Below are 22,033 nucleotides of genomic sequence, written 5' to 3' on the forward strand. Positions count from 1 at the left end.
GAGGGGTCTGGGGGGAAAGACAATTAGAAAACGGGTGGGTGGGCTTCATGAGCAGAGGCTGCAGCCCCTAGTACAGTCATACCTTGGAAGTCAAGCAGGATCTGTTCCAGAAGTCTGTTCAACTTCCAAAATGTTTGGAAACCAAAGCACGGCTTCTGATTGGCTGCAGAAAGCCAATCAGAAGCTGTGGAAGCCCCGTCAGACATTCTGCTTCCAAAGAATGTTTGCAAACCGGAACAGTCACTACTTGGTTTGCGGCGTTCGGGAGCCAAAACGCTTGAGAACTAAGCTGTTTGAAAACCAAGGTATGACTGTACTAAATAAATATAATGGCAGACTTCTTGCTTCCTGAAGTGAAGGGACCTTTCATACCCTCCAACATTTCTCTGATGAATATAGGGACGTTCTAAGGAAAAGCGGGACATTCTTCTCCCTTGAGGGTATTACCAGCCTTTTCTGCTTTTCCAGTGTTGAAGTATCAGCAATAATGCTAGAAATCGACATTTTTACCAAGAGTTCGGGCAACACATGATAGTATCTGACCAACCACCATCATTATTAGACAGGACAAGTGAGACTTGCAGCAAATATAGTGTGAAGTGCTTCTGGATTGTGCCAGACAGTCCCTTTCTTATTTAATCGCTTTTCTTTCCAGGATACTCCATTCCATTTCAAAAAAGTTTTCTTATCTCAGCAGCCAGTTAGCCTTCTGTCACCACTGAGCATTTTCAGGCTTCATTGGGCTTCCATTGAGGTGTTCCCCACACCCATCAAAGATTTTTTGAACGTTTGCAAATCTTGAGCTTTTCCCTGAGCCTGCTGGTCCATAAGGAGCCACAGCCAGTTTGCTATAAGCGCACAGGATCTGATATGCCCAGTTATTATGTGGAACATTTTGTAGAAGCTTCATCAATTCATTTAGCTGTTAATTCATTTAGTGAAACAGATACGGAAGATGTGACTGTTCTGTTGGCTACAAGTACTCTACAATCTTTCTAACACCAGGTTATGGTTTATTATTTGCTCAGGGATTGTCACTCTTCTCCTCCAACTGTTGCACCTTAAACTTTTTTAGATTTGAAGGATAATACATTGTTTTCCTATAGTGTATTTTTCAATGCCTGGACATTTCACTGGAATCCTTTGACTGAGGGTGGTCTGGAAGGCTTTTTAATAAATAAATATAAAAGGCTTAGTCTGCTGAAGATTTCAAAAAATCTGTATTAAGTGGAATAATGACCATTTTTGAGCAGGGTTGCTTAAATGTTGATGACATATTCTCCATATGATTTTGAATGACTCCCTGCATGGAACTCTGACTGGCGCAAGTCTTTGTGGGGAATAAGACGGATGAGACAGGAAGATGGAAGGAGAGGTGGAGAGATATTTTAAAATGCAAGTAGGGTTTCTTAGTGATTTCTCTATTCTGGTTCTATTACTATAAGTCAAGAGTTAGAACTCTAATAATAATAATAATAAATTTTATTTATATCCCGCCCTCCCCAGCCGGAGCCGGGCTTAGGGCGGCTAACAACAATAAAACAATACAAAAGTACAACATAAACAACATTCTAAAATCATTCATTATAAAAATTAATTATTCCTTCTCAGTCATGGCTGGGTTATTCTGAAAAGGCTATGCTGAGAGCATTCATTGTTCCTTTCCCTTTCTGGGAATAATTACAAGGCCCTCTCCAAATTTTGGAGGGTGTTTTGACTAGATGGTGTTGCTGAGTCCTACTCCTTGCTGCTCCTGACAACAAATTAAAGTTAGGTCTGGAGGTGTGGGCTGCCCCAAGCTTACTGCAGTGATAGACCATGAAGACACAAGAGCCCAGTTTTTCAACTTTCCCCTATTCTGTCCTAGGCTGAAAATGCTGTGAAGCCTTATTGCAAGGTGCTGTAGGAACTGCAAAATCCATCCCCTGGTCTCCAAAAAGAAAGCCAGAATCTGCAGCTCTCGGAGGCCAGATGATGAGGGAATTGACAAAACTACATCTGAAAGTTCAGGTGAGGAAATATCCTTAGCTGAGGGTGTGTGTGTGTGTGTGTGTGTGTGTGTTTGCAAAGCCAGTAAGAATCTCGCAAATTCAGTTAGGCTGGCTTCTGATTCAAGAATACTTTAGAGGCATACTTTTCATGGAAGAAGGGAGATAAATATTTTGCTTTCCTCCTGACCTTTCCCAATGTTTAGTCAAAAGAGTTCATCCCATGTTTGCTCTGCACTGCGGCAAAAACATCACGGAAGGCCACCATGCTGCATTGACAGGCATTTCTGGGTCATTTATTGCTAAATTATATTGCTTAAAATGTGTATGATAATTATGATTAGCAGCGGTCGCATCAAATGTGGAATTTGTATCTTTGCATCAATCTAAATTGATTTTTGTTGAAATGTAAACCACTTAGATTTTTTTAATACAGTTTTTATTTATTCTCATGGTACAGAAGATAAATTTTGAGAAAACAATTGTTACAACAATAAACAAGAAGTAACTTGTCCTGATAAAATTATAGGTGTCTTATGAACGTCTCCAAATGATGTTCTAAGTTGAGGTCAGCAGCTATCTCGATTAGTCTTGTGCAAATATACAGCAGATATACAAAGTTCATATTGGCAATTAGCTTGCAACATGAAAAAGAGTCCACGAGCCAACCAAACATTATTTATTCAGCTCTCTTTTACCTAAAAAAAACCCCAAACCAAAATACCCTGAAGTCATTCAAATTAGAGACATGGTAAACAACAGCAACTATTACCAACAAAACTTGATTTGAGGCATAAAGATGCAACAGGGAGAGCCATTTTGCTCCACTAACCCTTAAGAAAAAAAGGCTAGGGAAAATCTATAAGCAGCAATTCCATCCTCACAGATAGTACTCAAGCTAGGCACTTGAAAGATTGTATGTCTTGAATGAACCCCCAAGTTGAATCCTTTCTACAAATGAAGATCTAGCACTTCAAATACAAGGTTTCTAAGCTAACATGCACTTTCCAAATATACTTTTCCAAATATATTTCCTGGTATAAGTTTGAAATATGCATGAATGAATTTCTTCCATGCTTCACAGGTCGTTTATCGTACAATCCTAAGTAGGTATACTCAAAAGTAAGTTTCACAGAGTTCGGTGGGGGCTTACTCCCAAGGCAGCGTTATACAATTGCGGCATCAATTGCTTACCCCCTAATCCGTACACATTGTGGATACAACAGTTGTCCATTCTGACACTGTACTCTAAAATCAGATGCTGAACTTGAAGGTGAGCTGAAGTAGTACGCTTTGCACACAAATTCAACAAATTCTCCATGGAGGAAATACGGTCGATTGTCAAAACTCCATCTTAGATCCAAGTGATTCTTTGCCATCTCTTCTGCCGATAAGGTGCACGGCTCTTGGAAAATGAATGCAGTGTTAATATTCTCATAGCATGAGTTTAATTAGAAATGTTTGCTGTTTTTTATGATCTATGTACTACAACATTCATTAGAGTGGTCAGTTGTGGTTTTAGTCAACAAGAGGGATGCGGGTGGCACTGTGGTCTAAACCACTGAGCCTCTTGGGCTTGCCGATCAGAAGGTCGGCAGTTCGAATCCCCGCGAAAGTGAGCTCCCATTGCTCTGTCCCAGCTCCTGCCAACCAACAGTTCGAAATCATGCCAGTGCAAGTAAATAAATAGGTATCGCTGTGGCGGGAAGGTAAACGATGCCAGAAGTGGTTTAGTCCTGCTGGCCACATGACCCAGAAAGCTGTCTGTGGACAAACGCCGGCTCTCTCAGCCTGAAAGCAAAATGAGTACCGCAACCCCATAGTCACCTTTGACTGGACTTAACCGTCCAGGGGTCCTTTACCTTTTACCTTTTTAGTCAACGGCAATCAATAAGTTACTTTCTGCATGCTCTCCTCCCTGAGCTATGAGCCGTCCCCTTCTATAAAGCCTTACATCAAGTAATGGTGGCTTTTCCCAGTGTTTATTAGTTGAGCAACACCAGACAGAAGCAGTGGGCAATGAATCAAGTTAATAAGGCATTTTCCAAGTTGTTACTATGCTGGGGGGGAAATAGCAACATTGCACAGTACCTATGCAAGTTGGTGGGGTAGTCCAATGGCCCATGGAACAGGACACTTTCCTCGAACCTTGCAAAAAATGGTATTCATGGCAACTATACTCTACTGATGAACCATGAGCATAGTCCGCTGTCAACAAGCCCATGACAACTCCATTTTTTATGGAAGGTGGAGAGCCACAGCTTTCATCTGGGTCTGCAAAATGAGAGCAATGTGTTTAAACAGAAGAGAGAAAATGACCCTAAGAAAATAGTTTGCAGGACCAATTTGTGGCACCAGCCTTCTCTTCCCAAGCCAGTTCTGAAGGAACACTCTTGGAGACATCTTGGAGTGTGTGTGTCCAATTGCTGTTCAGTGCTAAACAGCAGATTTTCCCAGGCAAAGCAGCAAAGAAAATTCCTCTCTTGATCAGGTTTAATAAGAAACGAGGCAGAATCGTATCATAGAATGTTGCTAAACTTTTGTAGTCAAGGGCTGCACTGACCGATTGTCAACCCTTTGGGCTCTGCATGACAAAGTTACAGTGGCCAATTTTTCTTCTAAAAAAAAAAAACATGTTTAGGGGCTGGGGAGGCACAAAAATATATTGGCACCTCAGAGGAGAGGTCAGTAAAATAAAAAAAATACATTTTTTATTTAAAAAATAACCAATATTTTAAAAGAAAATAAAAAATGGGAAGTGGTGTGTGATGTGTATGAGAGCAATCCGAATCTCTCTCTCTTTTTAAAAGGAAATTAAAATAAAAATAAAATAAAAGTTCAAAAATTATTTGTGTATGCCACATTCGCTGCAAGGACTCTACTGGCCCCAAAATGGAAAACACAAGATATACCTACTATGAAGATGACAGACTTTGTGGAACTTGCCAAATTGACAGGAAGGATCCGGAACCAGGATGACCAGAGATACCAAGATAATTGGAGTAAATTTATTGAGTACTTAAAGGAGAACTGTAAAAGCTTAAAAACACGAGCAGGACTGAGGTAACTCCTACAATGTAAAATAGTAAAGATGAAGGAATAAAATACGTGATAAAATAGTGATAGGCGATGCCAATTGAAGGGACGGAGGGAAGTCAAGACTCAGCAGAGTCAAAGGGTATTTACTTTGATAAATGTGTGGAATGTTGGATAAAGACTATGTAAAGAAAACAATAAAAAATTATCTGGAAAAAAATATAACACCAAAAAAAATTCAAAAAATTAAAATGAGAAAATAATTTTAGTTTCATTAAAAAAAAAACACCTAACTAAAATGGACAAATTTGGAGGAGCTTGGAGGGTATGAAAATGTTTTGCCATCCGAATATTACACCAGAGAACAGATAGGAACAGTCATATAGATAAATAAGATAAGATAGATAAGGTGCACCTTATAGAAATCACTATGTATCATACCAATCTACCACACAGGGGTTTGTAAAAAGTAAAACCCAGTTGTGCCATTCTGAGCTTCTCTGAGGAAGAGTGTTGTGCAAATAGGATTCAAATTGATAGAGCACAAAACTGCAGATCAAACATGATGGGTGGAATTCAATGTAGTGTTACCTTTTGAAACACATTTGGGGTATTTTAATTCTCCCCGATTGCACTGCGCCAGCAACTGAGCATCACCAATCGACTGTGGCAAAACGTATCCTGGCTTGCACACCAATTCAATAATGTCTCCATGTAGGAAATATAATTCTTCTTCCTGGTTCCATTTCATTGCTACGTTATGATTTCTGATGTTTTCTTCATTGACCAAACATGGTTCTGCAGGGCAAAGATCAATAATCAAGTGGCTTATACCAGGAGCAAAAAACAGAATAACTGGCATCCAAGTATTCCCTCACATAAAAGCCTACCTGACCCAGAATGTTGATACTGGGGGTGGGGATATATCCTGAGCTGCTAGTCAATATGATCTGCTTTTCTCATACTATTCCACCTTAGAGACACTGACACAATCATGCCTGACTGCACGGCTTGCAATAAATAAAAAGCACAGTAAGACATCAAACGTTAAAAACTTCCCTATACAGAGTTGCCTTCAGATGTCTTCTAAAAGTCAGATAGCTGTTTATTTCCTTGACATCTGAAGGGAGGGCATTCCACAAGGTGGGTGCCACTACCGAAAAGACCCTCTGCTGGGTTCCCTGTAACCTCGCATTTCACAGTGAGGGAATCGCTGGATCCCAGTATCTGGGCTGAATGATGCTCCTTCAGGTATACAAGGCCAAAGCTGTTTAGGGCTTTAAAAGGTCAGCACCAAGGCTTTGAATTCTGCTTGGAAACGTAAAGGTAAAGGTACCCCTCCCCGTACGGGCCAGTCGTGTCCGACTCTAGGGTTGCGTGCTCATCTCGCTCAAGAGGCCGGGAGCCGGCGCCGTCCGAAGACACTTCCGGGTCACGTGGCCAGCGTGACGAAGCTGCAGCTGGTGAGCCAGCACCAGCGCAGCACACGGAAACGCCGTTTACCTTCCCGCTATAAAGCGGTACCTATTTATCTACTTGCACTTTGATGTGCTTTCGAACTGCTAGGTGGGCAGGAGCTGGGACCGAATGACGGGAGCTCACCCGCCGCGGGGATTTGAACCGCCGACCTTATGATCAGCAAGTCCTAGGCACTGAGGTTTTACCCACAGCGCCACCTGCTTGGAAACGTACTGGGAGCCAATTTAGATCTTTCAAGACTGGTGTTTTATGCAGTGCTTTTTTCTGTAGGGATGTAGGGGTACGCATACCCCTAAACATTTTGTGAATCTTTGTATGTTTGTCCATATACTGTATACCGATTTGAACTATAAAATGGTGGTTTTCTTGTGTCAAAATGAGAGTACCTTTACTGTAAACATTTTTTAAAGAAAAAAGGCACTGGTTATATGCTCCCAGCAGCCTCTCCCAGTCACCGCTCTGGCAGCCGTTTTCGGGATTAGTTGTAGTTTCTGAGTCACCTTCAAAGGTAGCCCCACAGAGAGCACCTTGTAGTAATTCCTACATTCTCCTCCAATACTTACCTAAACAAACTGGGGGGGTTGTCCAGTTTCCTTGGACACAGCGAATTGTGTTAGGTCCTTCTATCAGATGGAAGGGTTTACATCTATATTCCACTACAGAACCAGTTTTGTAGCTTGCCAGTGAAGGATTGATGTTATTAAAAATAAAACTGTTTTCAACTATGGGTAGGGAACTGCAGCTCCCTTCAGTTTGTAAGCCGTGATGACCTTCTGTGCTTCCTGTCCTGCCAACATCTGAAAAATAAAAAAGGAATGGAAAGAGAAGTCTTTTCATTGGCATCCATGCATTTTATCAAATAATCATACAAATGACATTCTCAATTTCAATTTCCTTCTGCATCTTTGCAGTTTCCACTTTGTCATGTTGAACGAGCATTAAGATTAAGTTGTGTGAGGTTCTGAGAGACAGTGGAGAAATTTCAGAATTCACCCACATTGAAATTCCTGGGTGCTGATGCTACAAGTCAAGCTCCTTATCACGGAAAGAGGGCAATTCTGATATTTGTGAATTCCTACATGGCATTGTCTCATCTGCACCTCTTGGCCTAATGTGCTGATTGGCATTTAGCTATCCACCAGATTTTGTACTTTTTTGAATGTTAGAACATAGCTCCTTTAGTTTTGTTGTTGTTGTTAATATATTTTTTATGTATGTATAGTTTAAATTCTATCAATGTTTAATTGTTTTCCCCTATGTTTTTAGCTGTTCTTATTTTTATCTGTAAGCTTCCTTGACTCCCTGTCAGGAAAAAAGGCAGGGCATAAATAAATAAATAAATAAATACATAATAATAACAACAATAATAATAAATTCTGGTTTATCGATAGTTCCATAGTTCATACAGAAAGACCTGTAGCATTTGATATTCATGAATTAATTTAGCCTTTTGATAAAAATAGGCATTCTCTCAGCTGTTGATGAATGTGAAGGGTATCCAAGATATTCTTATTTAACTGGTTTGAGGGTTTTTTGTGCCATCTGAAAACAAAACAAAACACTTTCTTATCCACAAATTGGACCTTAGGCTGGTTTGAAAAGAGAGGTGACACTGGTGGTTATTAGCTCCTTTAGTTAAGAATGCATCGAACTGTGTATTTTGAGAGAAAATGCATGTTTAAATATGCATTAAAATGTTGGGAAGATTACAGCACAAATGGAACAGAGTTACGGGTAAAAACCTGTGAGAGTGATAGGGACCCAAGCAGGCATGTTTGCCAATCCCTAATAGGACTGTAAAGGCTGCTCTTTCAAGGCCTGGAGAAGAGGAGGTTAAGGGGTGATATGATAGCCATGTTCAAATATATAAAAGGATGTCACATAGAGGAGGGAGAAAGGTTGTTTTCTGCTGCTCCAGAGAAGCGGACACGGAGCAATGGATCCAAACTACAAGAAAGAAGATTCCACCTAAACATTAGGAAGAACTTCCTGACAGTAAGAGCTGTTCGACAGTGGAATTTGCTGCCAAGGAGTGTGGTGGAGTCTCCTACTTTGGAGGTCTTTCAGCAGAGGCTTGACAACCATATGTCAGGAGTGCTCTGATGGTGTTTCCTGCTTGGCAGGGGGTTGGACTCGATGGCCCTTGTGGTCTATTCCAACTCTATGATTCTATGATTCTATGATTCTATGATTCTAAGGCAATGAGGCACAGCTGAATTGTCCTGTTTGCCCTCATCCTGCCCCCATCTGCCTGCCTTCTTCCTCACGACCCGTCATCGCGTGGGCTCCACTTGTCATTTGCTCTAGCTTTACCTGTTGTTGGTCCACTGCATAATTTAGGGCCAAGAGGAGGAGGAGTTTGGACTTGATATCCCGCCTTTCACCCCCCCTTCAGGAGTCTCAAAGCGGCTAGCATTCTCCTTTCCCTTCCTCCCCCACAACAAACACTCTGTGAGGTGAGTGGGGCTGAGAGACTTCAAAGAAGTGTGACCAGCCAAGATCACCCAGCAGCTGCATGTGGAGGAGCGGAGAAGCGAACCCGGTTCACCAGATTGCGAGTCCACCGCTCTTAACCACTACACCACACTGGCTCTCAAGAGTGTGTGCTAAGGGAGAGGCTCCAATTCTAAGTCCATTCTCAAAAGCTCTAAATTGACAACCTTCCAAAACGTAAGGATCTTTTAAATCCCCAGTGTCCAGTTTCGCAAGACAACTGACCGATGCATTTGGGAGGCGAAGTCCACCTGCCATTCTCACATCGGATTTCTTTGTCTCCTGCAATTTGAAAGGGATGCTCACACTCCAAACGCAATGTGTCTCCATGGCGGAAGGTTCTTAAACTGGTTAGCACATTGGCGTGAGGGGGCTGAGGCGGAGGAGGACACTTGTTTCTTCTTTCTGGTTAAAAATGGGCGGACGGGAAAGAATCAGGTTAGGTTCTATAACATCATACAATCCTTTAGAAATGCCAGCATTGTATATTTGGAAGAGTAACTCTCCTCCCCAGTAAGAATAGCTACTTATGACTAGCCGGACAGGGGATTTCTCATGTCTCTAAACCACAGCTGTCAACGTTTCCCTTTTTTAAGGGAAATTCCCTTATTCCAAATAGGATTCCTCGAAAGAAAAGGGAAAGGTTGACAGCTATGCTCTAAACATAGATCAGGGTAAAACAGCTTACAAAATCAGGGTTTATTTGTGCAAGTTCCTCTTCTGTTAAATTCAGCAAATCAATAAAAGGCAGCCCTCACGCCTTCTCCTCGAACAGCAAAAATCAAGAAAGGATGCCAAACTGGCTTTCAAATAGCAGAAAATTTAATTCATCAGTTTTCAGAAGAACAAGCAGTTCAAAAACCAAACAACATAAAGACATGTAAACATTCAAAGTCTTTTCATCAGATGATTCAGCTTATTCTTCCCATTTTTCAACATATATAAAAGAAAAATCATTGGCTGTGGTACTGATACTATGGGGGGACAGAGATTAAAGGGGGGGGAAAGCTCGCTTTGCAGAATACAGAAAATCCCTAGCTCCAATGTCATGATGAATTACCTTCACAAACTGGAGGTTCTGGGTACCAGCCAAAGTAATAGCACTGAATTAATTCTGACCCCTTTAATGAATAACCTTCCAAGCAGAAGAACTGAACCACATTTCCTTCTTCGTAGCTTTCCTTGTTGGGATTGACACCTCCGTGTTCGACAGGACTCAGTGCCGAACATCCCAATTCTAAGAAATGCAAGAATGAAAAAGAGCAAGGCTTCCATTTTCCATTTTTGAAAATGCCAGGTCCTTTGCCTGAACTTTTGCTTTAGCCCAAGCAAATGTTGTACAAGGCAAAGCCAAGATAGTCGCAGAAGAACCATTGGAAATTCAACATACTGGTGCATTTGGGAGTCAGGGACCAGCCTTGAGGTTCACAATGTGCTTCTTCCATTGTGTGGCCTCCTGCCGTACGATATCCGTCATCACATTCATATTTGAGCTTTTCCTTCTGGCTGAACGTTCTCTGGGCTGTGTGGTAGCGGCCATGCACCAGGTCTGGTGCGGAGCACGTCTCTTAAAAACAAGAAGTGGATTGATGTCTTCAGCATGAAAGGGCAGAGCAGCCAGATGGACATTGGGAATAAGAAAGGAAGTGGGGGTGGGGTGAGGAATAGTGAATAATTGCGGGCATACAAAAACAAAACAGTTCGTGGATTTATTTTGGGTTCTTCTTTTGAGGCCCTGAATGATCTGGGAGCAAAGTATAACTGGCAGGTGAGTGTGCAGACAAACAAAATAGGTGCAATATGATCAGATCAGCTTGGTCTCAGCTGATCTCAGATTGATTCTTAAGGCCTCCATTTGCGGCTGAAGAGGGCAAGGCGCAATCCTACTTGTGTTAGTTCATATTGGTGAACAACATAAATTTAACATCAGCTCAAAGTAAGTGACTCCCAACTGGGTGGAAATGCAGTATAAAAACACATTCCCATTAGCTCCCCAAAACTGTGCGGCTAAATCAAGTAAATTTATTTGTAATTGCCAGATTGCATCATTTAAACCAACCACTCGTATGCATTATGTTCACATTCCCTCCTTGGCTCCTTTGGGAGGACCAGAGAGATATAAATTTAAACTTCCTCATATGCATGTTTAGCCAAAACTATTGAGTTCAATGGGACTTACTGCCAAGTAAGAAAGGACTCAGCTAGACTGGTAAAGAAAAAGTGGTTTATATGTGTGATATAACATTGTACCACTAGACAGTGACGTGGAGTCCCATTTTTCTCTACCTGTTTTCCCTGTATACAGCGTTTTAAACTGAAACGCTTCTTTGATATGACTAGATCCAGCCAAAGTGTACATCGAACTACAGTCTTAAATTGTGACATTTCTGTCAATTTGTGGTATCTTGTGTCCCCTAACCCTTGCTGCAATCACCATATGAAACAAAACAAAACAAAAAGATCCCTTGCTTTATCGGGACAACTCCTTTTGCAAAGCGAATTCATTTAAAAGGGACTTTCGCTTTTCTGACCTTATCAATTCTATACAGCAGTGAACATGCCCCTGTTTTCTGTGCCATATTTCTAGTGGAGATTGCTATAGACACTCGCTTGGTTTTGCTGACAATGCAGGGAAAAGAGCAGGCTGGCAGTTCCCTCTACTGGCAAGCTAGCCCAGTGGTGCAAAAAAATAATATTACTGGATGCAATGATGCTGGAAAACATCCTGGTTGCCATAAATACCCAGTTTGAGGCCCCAGCTCCCTACAAACACCACCAATTTAAGAAGCACATTTTACAAAATATTAATTTTACATGTCTTTCCATTTTAGTTGTATTGCACAGGTGCAACAAGGGGGAAGCGAACCCTTTCAGATTCTTCCTTCCATCTAGAAAATGCCACTGCACCAGATTGCAGTTACTTAGCTCAGATGTGCAAACAGCAGCTATTTTCCCTTCTCTCCTTGAATGGTACTAATTCCAACTAGTCATTTATAAGAACTCTGTAACTAAGAATTAGTGTCTGGTTTTACTTTTTCTTCCCTCCTCCCTTCCAATCTCTTTTCCTTTTGTGCAATGTATTTTTTTATTGCAAGCCTGGGCTATCAAACGACTCATCTTTGTAAGCTGTTCTGCTCCCCTCCAAGAAAATTCAAGAGCTAAAGGCTTTTCTTGAGAATTCTGCTTCCAAAGTGTTTTGTTCTAGACTAGAGGTTTGGTGCCCATCCACAAATTCACTTGAAATAGCCATACAAAAACAAGAGTCCTTATCCAAGGTTTTTTAAAAAAATATCTGCTGGATGATCACCAAATGCATCAGGTGAGAATATAGCTTTGAACCTTAGGAACAACTCTTCAGGTGGGGTGGGAGGGGAAATATTATCTAAAGCCATACCTGTTGTTTCTGTACACTGTGGTTGAGCTGACCATCCACCTTCAAGACACTGTATAGTTTTATCCCTGGGACCTCCAGGAATCTGAAAACCTGAATCACAACTGTATTGCAGTCTCTCCCAGATTTTGTAGGACATTTTCGTATCCGAGAAAACACCATTCTCCAAGGCGGGTTTGGTACATTTCTCTAAACAATCAGGTGTGTTGAATGAAAAGATGGAGAAAGCATTAGGCGATCCCTTCATTAACACATCTAGGTGGCATTGAGGTGGCAGAGAATTTGTACTGATGGAAACGACTAGGAGGCACTCATCTTAACATGCCCATATCTCCATATGCTACAGTACCCAGCAGGACTGGCCCAATACATTTGGGCACCCAAGGTGAACCCCCAAATGGCATCATTCAGAGAAGGGGGGAGGGAAGATCTACATCAGGGACAAGGGAGGGAGAACGATTGACATTGGGATCTGCTTCCTTAGTGAACACTGGCATCTGAGGCAGTTCCCCCCTCCCCTTAACCTCATGGGTGGGCCAACCCTAGTATCCAGGATGATTGGGTGCCACAAGCAGGGCATCATATAGTATAGGACAGTGTTTCCCAACCGGTGTTCCGCGGCACACTAGTGTGCCGCGGGACGTTGCCTGGTGTGCTGTGGGAGGGAGGCGGGCGAGTCGAGCGACGAGAGGCGGGGCGGCGGCGGCGAGGATCCGCGGCGAGCCGGGGGCGGCTCCGCGGTGGTGGTGCCGAGGTTTCTCTCTCCATTCTCCCCTCACACACACACACAGGAAATAACACAGGATCAGCTGACAGGACCCGGCCAATGGGGCGGCGGCGGGGCAGCGCGTGCAAAAGGGAGGAGCGCGAGACAGCGGACGAGGAGGCCGGCATGTCCGGGCAGCAGCAGCAACTCCCGGCGACGGCTCCTCAAGCCCCGGGCAACCCTACTCCCTCACCGGCCTCGGCCGCCCTCCTGCTCCACCCGCCGCCGCCTCCCCCGCCGCCGCTGGCCACCTCGGCCCCGCCGCCACCCCCTCCTCCGCCCGCTATCGCCGCCACCACCACAACAGCCGCCGCCGCCTCAGCTGGGCCCATGCCTGCCGGGAGCGGCAGCAGCAGCAGCAGCAGCGCCCCGGCGCCCTTCCCTCACGGCGGCGAACCGGCCCTGAATGAGCAGGAGAAGGAGCTCAAGCGGCATCTCAAGCGGCTCTACCCGGCCGTGGACGAGCAGGAGACGCCGCTGCCGCGCTCCTGGAGCCCGAAGGACAAATTCAGCTACATCGGCCTCTCGCAGAACAACCTGCGCGTCCACTACAAAGGTAGAGGGACGGAGGGAGGGCGAGGCCGAGGCCACCGCCATCCCCAGGCCCCCTCCGCCTCTTCCTCCAAAAGGCAGGCTGAGAAACTCCCAGGGAAGCTCTGAACGTCTCCCTCGAAACCGCCGGGAGGCTTCGGTTGTTGCCTTTCTCCGCCGAGGTCGGTGGACCCCGAGCCTAGGCTTCCTTCCCGCACCCCGCTTTCCAAAGACCGCACACCAGTTGGGCCAGTACATATTCCCCTCCCGTGACTGGAGCGGAATAGCCCTTTCTCTTCTTCCCCAACCCTTGTCGTTGGAGGAGTCCCTCAGTCCCTCGCTTTGCTGCCTCCTCCCCCCCCACCCCCAAAGCTTGGAGGTTCCCCGGCAAGGGGGAGGGGAAAAAATTGAAACTTGCACTTTCGTGCGTCCCTCCCGGCGTGACGCTGCGCGCTGACGTCACGGGGCTGTAATGGTGGTGTGCCTCAAGATTTTTTTCATCAAACAAGTGTGCCTTTGCCCAAAAAAGGTTGGGAAACACTGGTATAGGAAACAATAAGATGAAGTGTACTGTAAAGGTAAAGGGACCCCTGACCATTAGGTCCAGTCGTGACCGACTCTGGGGTTGCGGCACTCATCTCGCTTTATTGGCCAAGGGAGCTGGCATACAGCTTCCGGATCATGTGGCCAGCATGACTAAGCTGCTTCTGGCAAATCAGAGCAGCGCACAGAAACGCTGTTTACCTTCCCGCCGGAGCAGTACCCATTTCTCTACTTGCACTTTGACGTGCTTTCGAACTGCTAGGTTGGCAGGAGGGACCAAACAACAGGAGCTCACCCCGTCGTGGGGATTCAAACCGGCAACCTTCTGATCGGCAAGCCCTAGGCTCAGTGGTTTAACCCACAGCGCCCCCCGTGTCCCTCTGAAGTGTACTGTAGCTCTACTTTAAAATGTAACTTTTTTCACCTTTGATCACCTCTCTTCTTAGCCTTCATTTCCTCCTCCCCCCCCCCTTTGGCAGTAGCTAAGCAGAACAAAGCAATAGGAGTCTCTTACCAGTTAGAAATGTTAATGATCATAGTGAGAGAACAAAGACTTCCCCCCTTGTCATTCAAGTTACTTCCATGTCTTGCAACCTGCTCTCGCAACCACTGTGCTTTCTGTGCTGCCACCTTATCTGCTCTCCTTGATCTTGGGCTGAGCAGCTGAACACTTTCCAGCAAAAGGGAGTCTGTTCTCTGCCTCCCACGTTCTTCTTCTCCTACCTGTTCACCACCCAGTTCTTCCCAACATCGGTCTTCTGAACTATGTCCCTCTGCAAACCACTGCTCCAAATCTATACCGTCCTCCTGCTCCTGGGAAGATTCAGGATCCTGAGAAGGAGCAGGGGGAGGGGAAGGCTCTCACCATTCCTCCTCAGCACAGTCGCTGACACTATATTCAGAAATCCTTTGTTGATGTGGAACTGAGGATTTGCACTCTGCACTTTTCCATAAGGGGATTTCAATGGAAGCTGCTACTTGCATGCACAAAATGGTGTGTGCGCATGGAGCAACCTCCCCGCCAAGAACGTAATGGTGAAGCAGCACCCAGCAGGAGTGAACCCCCCCTCTCACCAGCTGATGAGCGGAGGGTTCAATCCTGCTCTCTGCAGGGATCTGCTTTGTTGGAACATTCCCCACGGAGAACACACAGGTGTGTGCATATCATCGAGTGACATTGAACAAATTAACAGGTGGGAGTGGACAGGGGAATACAGCCTTATGGGTCAAAATTGGTCCAAGGGGCATCAGTTCCCCACCTCTGCTACATGAAAAAAAAAACTGTTACATTTGGAAAGGCAAATCACATAGACTTACGGTAGCATTTAGGGACTGGGGCCCAGCCTCTCATTGTGCAGTTGATCTTTCCATTTTGACTTCCACTTTCAGTGGTATAGCCAGGCAAACAGAAATAGGACAGCTTCTCATCTTGCTTCATGGGAAAGTAATAGTTTTTAAAACTATAGTAATATGGGGCAATATTTCCATTTTTTATGCTCGGTAAGTCACAAAGCCTGCCTAGAAGAAATGTTCAGTGGGAGGTGTTAATTATTCAGCATACAAACACACTTTAAGAAACAACCTGGAGTCAAATTCAGTTCAGGTACCCCTAACTGCAGAGGGGAGCGATCTGAAATTCAGAAGGCAGCCACTGAGAAAATAGCCCTTTTTTGGAAGGCACTCTCCAAGGAAGCCCGCTTTATCCAATTGTTTGGTTGAAATGTGCCTATTTCAGTAGTAGAGTGGCTGAAGCATTTTATTTAGATTACGCGTCCTGCACAGATGTGAGCATTTTTTAATTGCAGTGGTACCGCGGGTTACATACGCTTCAGGTTACAAGCACTTCAGGTTACAGACTCCACTAACCCAGAAATAGTTCCTCGGGTTAAGAACTTTGCTTCAGGATGAGAACAGAAATTGCGCGGCGGCGACACGGCACCAGTGGGAGGCCCCATTAGCTAAAGTGGTGCTTCAGGTTAAGAACAGTTTCAGGTTAAGAACGGACTTCTGGACGAATTAAGTATGTAACCAGAGGTACCACTGCATTATAAAATGTATCAACACCTTCCAGCCATGCAGAACAAGGGCTTTTTTTCAGTCAGAACTCACCAGAACTCAATTCCAGCACCTCTCAGATGGACACCACTGCCATTCTAAGAGATGGTGGTTGGATTTTTTGAAAATCCAACCACATACTCTTAACTGGATCACCTTTCAGCTGCATGCTTATTGACACTCTCATTCCAAAAAGGTTTGACTCAGAACTTTACCTTTGTGTGAAGGGAATGGGGTGTTTCTTTTTATTTGGAATTTGTATTTATTTCTTTATTTAATTTTAACAAAGTAATAACCATAAATAAATAAGAATAAAAGTGTGCACCCCACCACCAAGACCACTACATTGTAACTATCCAACCTCCCAAATTTTCAACACCTCTTGCGAGTTTGACCCCTTTCCGCTTTAACAGTACAAATTCTACAAAAACCCTTCTTATCACCTCAAAATCACTTCTCCTGCATATACCCCGTCTTGCCATAATGGCACATATTAATGTATCATTAATAGCTATATCCCACACCTCTTTATACCATTCTTCCATTTAATATTCTGCTTGCCCCTTCTACTTCCTAGCTATAATAATTTGTGTAGCTGTCAATAAATTTATGAGCAAGTCCTTCATAGCCTGTGAACCTTCCACCCCATCGTAAAGTGACAATGCTACCTCTGGACTTTCAGTCAGCAGGGTTTGCATTTTTGCACTTGGTGTCTGCCTCTTCAACGTTACCTTTTGTAAAACTAATAACATTTTTTCAATAAAAACCCTTACCTTTGCAGAAGCCATGCAAAACATCTCCAGCAAGCCATCTATATGCTTGGTAATTTCCATTCAGTAATGCTCTCCACCAATTCCCCCCGAACATACATTTCAAGGTCTGGTGCTTTTGACTTCCATAGCAACAGCTAGGCTAGTTGGAAGGGAGTTGTAGCATAAAGCATTTGATAGGCACCAACTTGGGGAAGACTGGCATACTGGGATGGTGCATGCATATATACATTGGCCCACATTATTATACGGATAGATTTCTGGTTTTTTAAATTACAAAATAGGGAAGAGAACATACAGATTTTATACTTTTTAAAGTATATTGAATCAGTTCATTCTGATAATTTGTGGGCATTTATTGAAACATACTAATTGCAACTACCTCTACAAAGTGGAAAAGCACTTTTAAGAATACATAAGCCAGGTTTTTTTTAGCATCCATAGCAAAAAAGGATTCAGTGTTTTTACCTTCTGCAAGACAGTCTCCCAATATAGCCAATGTAAATGGGAAAATCCAATTCTTATATCCCATCTCGAGTAGTTCCTGCAAGCTTGTATTATCCCAACTGCTTGTGATTTACTCAGGACATTTAGTTACTCATTTATCAGGAAAGCCCCCCTGGTTGTTTCCACAGTGTTAAAGTTTATTCTTTTAACAGAACTGTGTGTACCTATCTCTTCCCTTGGCATCTCAACAATATTCCTGCCTGATAGGCAGGTATGCATCTGGTAGAACTGGCTCAGAAACTAAAACCTGAAACCATAGGTGGCCAATGTGGACTACAACTCCCATCATGTCTGGCTGGGGTTAATGGGAGTTGGAGTCAATAATATCTGGAGTGCCTCAGGTTCATTGTCGCTGCTTTAGCTATGCTGTTTCAGAGAGGGGACCAGAGAATGAAAAAAGAAGCAAAATGATTTGCTGATGGGCAATGAAAGATTGATTTCTACCAGCATAAGGGAGAACTCTTTAGAAGTCATTTATCGGTGGTATTTTACCCCAGTACATCTGGATCATGGGTAAAGTATCAGGATCTCATTTGTGTTGGCAGGGAGCAGGGGTCTTAATGGCATATGCGGTAGAACTGTGTTGAAGTTCAGAAATTTTGGAAACAAGTATACTACACTTGTAGGTAAAAATGATCTTGGATCCTAAACTATGTATTTTGTCTCTTTTTGATAAAAGTAATGAGAAAGGTAGCACTTGCAACTAATATGGTCCAGCTTGTTTTCCACAGCAGATTGCTCAGATTCACAAGGTGGAATACATGCATATGCAGATATCAAATCTATTTTGCTAGGCTTAATGGTTATACAGTGGTGCCCTGCAAGACGAATGCCTCGCAAGACGGAAAACCCGCTAGACGAAAGGGTTTTCCGTTTTGGAGGTGCTTCGCAAAACGAATCTCCTATGGGCTTGCTTCGCAAGACGAAAATGCCTTGCGAGTTCCTGCTGGTTTTTTCCCCTCCCCCCCCCCTTTCTAAGCCGCTAAGCCGCTTATCAGCTGATCCGATCAGCAGATAAGCCGCTAAAAGCCACTAATAGCGCTAATCCGTCAATGGGCTTGCTTCGCAAGACGAAAAAACCGCTAGACGAAGAGAATCACAGAACGGATTCTTTTCGTCTTGCGAGGCACCACTGTAGATCCCAAATCTCCAAGAACATCCAAACAAAATAAAAACCATAGCCAACAATGTAAACAGAATGGTTTCCATTTTATTGTACAAAATTTCAGCCTTTAAAAAAAATACATAGTTTAGTTTGTTACTTACAAATCATATCCAAGTAATTAATAAAGACAATACCAATCACAAGCTGACATACAAAAATGTGCAGTAAAACTGAGGTATCACAAATATATCCTGATAAAATTGGATATAGATTTATATGGCACTCTACATAATATGAAAGCTGATCCTGACAATGCTTGTTTAATATCATTTTAAGTCATTCTTTAGTAATAAGGAATTCCAAGTGTATCCAACACCATTTGAATTGCTTGCAGAGGATCAACAATCTCTTTTATATTATCTTTCCTTAAAACCCATTCTGGTCTCTGCCTGTAGGTTAAAGGGGAGGAAATTGTGCTGAAAAAGCAGGAGTTTTTTCTCTCTTTTAAGCACGGAAATTGAAAGATTAGGATTTCTTACCTTGAAACTATTGTTGTCCTTAGAGGAGTTGCTGGGACAGAGAAATGCCCATTTTTGTATGCAGCCAACTTCTGTTTGGCAAGCATTCTTCGTGCATCCATTTGATGTTTCCGTGCTGTGAGTTTAAACAGGCTCTGAAGGCGAGTAACTACTCGTGAGCTGCCTCGGATCTCCTAAAAATTAAACCACATTTTATAGTTAAATACAGTGTAATGCTTAGTTCAGTGAAGCCTGAAAGGAGTAAACTTTTAGGAAACACATAGAAAAGCACCAGTTTTAATGGAAGTGATTAAGACCCCTCACCATCCAATCCTATAGTGACACAGTTCCAAAGCTTGCCTGTCAAAGATCCTCCAACAGCACCATTTCTGTTCCCAAATATCAGGTCTCCAGCTTAAACACTCCCCTGCCATTCTCAAGAAAGGTAAAATGCATTTGGCACTAACTGGCTGTGTAAAATAGCAGCTTTAACACACTACCAGCCGTGTTTGTATATTAGGAGCCACTGTGGCAAATCTCTCCTGCTCATCCCTCACAAACGGGAAAACAATTTCACAATAGTTAATGATGGGATGGAGTGGAGAGCAACCAAAACTTACAGAAGCTCTTCTTGAGTCCTTTGAAAGAAGAGCAAGCAGGCAGCACGTCTTGGTAAAAATGCTTCCACCTTTCTCTGAAACTTTGTCGCCAGCTCTCTCTCTGTACATCTGAAGTAGGTCCAGTAAAGTATCAACACAATTCTCCACTGTGTAAACAGCTTCAGTTGTCTTTTCATACTTGAAAAGAAAAACAGTTCTGGTTAAGTACTTTCCCTCCAACTTTGAGCAAAGAAGGTCTCATTGTATTTGAGACAGTCTTAATAGACTTCTTACACTGGATATATAGTACAGTGTAAAGAAAATAGCAAAACAACACTGTGACGACTGTTAGTGGATTTGCAGGAAGGAGTGTCCTCACTCCTGCCCCATTCTGAATTGGAGCTCTCAAGTCCAAGAGCAGCGATCAAGAGCAGCTCTAAGCCCCAAATTCTGGCAATAAAAAGGGGACTGAGACCATTTAACAAAACTTGAAAATGCAGAAGTACCTTTGACAAATTAAGCAGGACCTGGACAGAATAACGTATGACATCCATGCTAGGGACACTGCGATTGCAACTCCGTATCAAAGTAAAAATAGTGGGTACTGCTTCATTCTGGACCATACTTTCACAGCAAACGGGTGATAGTCGGGTAACAACCTCTGGAGAGGGAGACAGAAAGAAATATAGATCAGCCTATTTTCAGGGTGGCAACAGTTGGACGAAATGCACCATGGAAATAGTGGCCAGTTCTCATTGGCACACAGTAATTGAGATACAGCTATGGTTCTCTATTGGGGGTCTGTGGCACCCATCAACTGTCAGGGGCAGCATGGCACCCAAAAGCATATGTTTCCGGGCACCATGCAGGTCATGTGACTTGCACAAGCACACACCCAAATTCTGCACTGGGGCATGTTGGAGGGTATGGTGGCACCATTCACATAACAAAAACCACCACAGAAATATCAACATTTTCAAAAGTAGGGGGTCCATGGCATTGCTTTTGAAAAACAAGGGGTCTGTGGTACTTAGCTAATGGGGAACCACCGGGGTAGAGAAGTTTCATGCTTCTCAGTGCATGAAGTGGGGTTGGATTGGATTGGATGCCATTCTACTCTGGTCAAACGATCCCATTTTCCACCACACACCAGGAAAACTAGTCCTTCCAATATGAAAGTACAGTGGTACCTCAGTTCTCAAACATAATCCTTTCTGGAAGACCATTTGAGTTCCAAAATGTTCAAAAATTGAGGTGCAAAGGGCTGTCTGCAAATTCAACTGAGAAAATGGAAAAACACACAGCGGAAGCTGTTCGAATTCTGAGGCGCGTTTGAAAACAAGCATTGATTTCCGGGTTTTCGATGTTCAGGTTCTGAAACATTCATCAATGGAGAAATTCGAGAACCGAGGTACGACTGTACTAGGCAGGTAATAATGATGTAATTCCACCACCACCCCATCTTTACTGCTACACCTTTTATGTTGGTAAATTTGTAGAAAGAATGGTATTTATGGTGTATTGAGAATTATTTTTAATCTAAAAAATACAAACCCAAGTCTTTTAAAGCTGCCAGAATGTAAGAAAAGTGTTTATATTTGAGAAGCCGATCAATGGCAAGTGCTGTTCTGTTGCATAGCTTCTTATCTTCTTTGCTTTCTTTATTGGCAATCGACAAGCTATCTCGCAGTGCTCTCGTTTTTGCTGTGTCAGTCTTCTTCCTACATGAATACCCTCTCCACAGTGACTTATGATGGATGAGGGTGGGGGCGAGGGGGAAAGTGATTCATATTGAAGGAAAGAGAGAGGAGAAAGCCTGTTACATTACAGAATATAATTTTATGGTTTTCCAACCAATTCTAGCACAATTAATATTTTGCATTCAGTGGCTTCCAGGCATCATTCAATGATCAGAAGCAGAATACAAAAGACGTGTTCATGTCTCAGTTGATTTTATTCTTATCTTTATCTTTTTCAGTGGTTTCTAGAATGTTTGCTTTAGGTTTACTGATGGGTTTTGAGAATTAAAGCATCATATAAATACAGAAAATATTCAGATTTTTAGATAAAAGGTGGAGAGTAAAAAACTACTCCAATTCCATTCGCCACAGTGAATAAGTGAAAGGAAAGTCCAAATGTGGACATTAAGAATAGAGCCATGCACCCCTTTAGAATCCATAAGCATATCATTCCTGCTGTGGCAATATTCCCATCATCCTTAGCAAACTCAGGAAGTTGCCTTCTATCAAGTC

The 22,033-nt window shown here is 43.2% G+C and overlaps 2 protein-coding genes across 5 annotated transcripts in view; both read right to left on the minus strand.

Moving 5' to 3' along the window:
• Window positions 1-2,410: 2,410 nt before the first annotated feature.
• On the minus strand, window positions 2,411-17,645 carry F13B (coagulation factor XIII B chain). Of its 3 annotated transcripts, none has more exons than XM_082225488.1 (11): window positions 17,521-17,645; window positions 15,545-15,745; window positions 12,391-12,576; window positions 10,387-10,563; window positions 10,057-10,233; window positions 9,222-9,401; window positions 7,067-7,300; window positions 5,616-5,822; window positions 4,080-4,262; window positions 3,183-3,393; window positions 2,411-2,686 (listed from the first exon to the last, which is right to left on the minus strand). In XM_082225488.1, the coding sequence occupies exons 1-11, from the start codon at window positions 17,582-17,584 to the stop codon at window positions 2,683-2,685; spliced, it is 1,824 nt and encodes a 607-aa protein (XP_082081614.1). In that variant the 5' UTR covers window positions 17,585-17,645; the 3' UTR covers window positions 2,411-2,682. The 3 variants fall into 3 exon arrangements, with proteins under 3 accessions (XP_082081614.1, XP_082081615.1, XP_082081616.1); XM_082225489.1 differs by having other exon boundaries at window positions 15,545-15,741; window positions 17,521-17,610; XM_082225490.1 differs by lacking the exon at window positions 15,545-15,745 and having other exon boundaries at window positions 17,521-17,620.
• Window positions 17,646-18,749: 1,104 nt separating this feature from the next.
• The window catches only part of ASPM (assembly factor for spindle microtubules), a 29,852-nt gene continuing 26,568 nt past the window's right edge, over window positions 18,750-22,033 (minus strand). The window contains exons 21-25 of one of the 2 annotated variants that reach the window (XM_082225399.1): window positions 21,336-21,528; window positions 20,288-20,442; window positions 19,803-19,979; window positions 19,204-19,376; window positions 18,750-19,113 (exon numbers count right to left, since the gene is read on the minus strand). In XM_082225399.1, the coding sequence (XP_082081525.1) occupies window positions 19,008-19,113; window positions 19,204-19,376; window positions 19,803-19,979; window positions 20,288-20,442; window positions 21,336-21,528 (804 nt within the window). In that variant the 3' untranslated portion in view covers window positions 18,750-19,007. Of the gene's footprint in view, window positions 19,114-19,203; window positions 19,377-19,802; window positions 19,980-20,287; window positions 20,443-21,335; window positions 21,529-22,033 lie in introns of those variants that run through there. The other variant, XR_014220482.1, reaches the window with a different exon arrangement.

This window comes from Podarcis vaucheri (assembly GCF_965113315.1).
Source record: "Podarcis vaucheri genome assembly, chromosome: 6".
In the NCBI taxonomy this organism is placed as follows: Eukaryota; Metazoa; Chordata; class Lepidosauria; order Squamata; family Lacertidae; genus Podarcis; species Podarcis vaucheri.

Coding starts and splice junctions, on each gene's coding strand:
- F13B (XM_082225488.1), bottom strand. CDS start 17,584: ATGGGATATAAGAATTGGATTTTCCCATTTACATTGGCTATATTGGGA. Junction 15,746..17,520: donor GGGAGACTGTCTTGCAGAAG/GTAAAAACACTG, acceptor CATTTCTTCTAG/GCAGGCTTTGTGACTTACCG. Junction 7,301..9,221: donor TTCGCCTCCCAAATGCATCG/GTCAGTTGTCTT, acceptor TTTATTTTTCAG/ATGTTGGCAGGACAGGAAGC.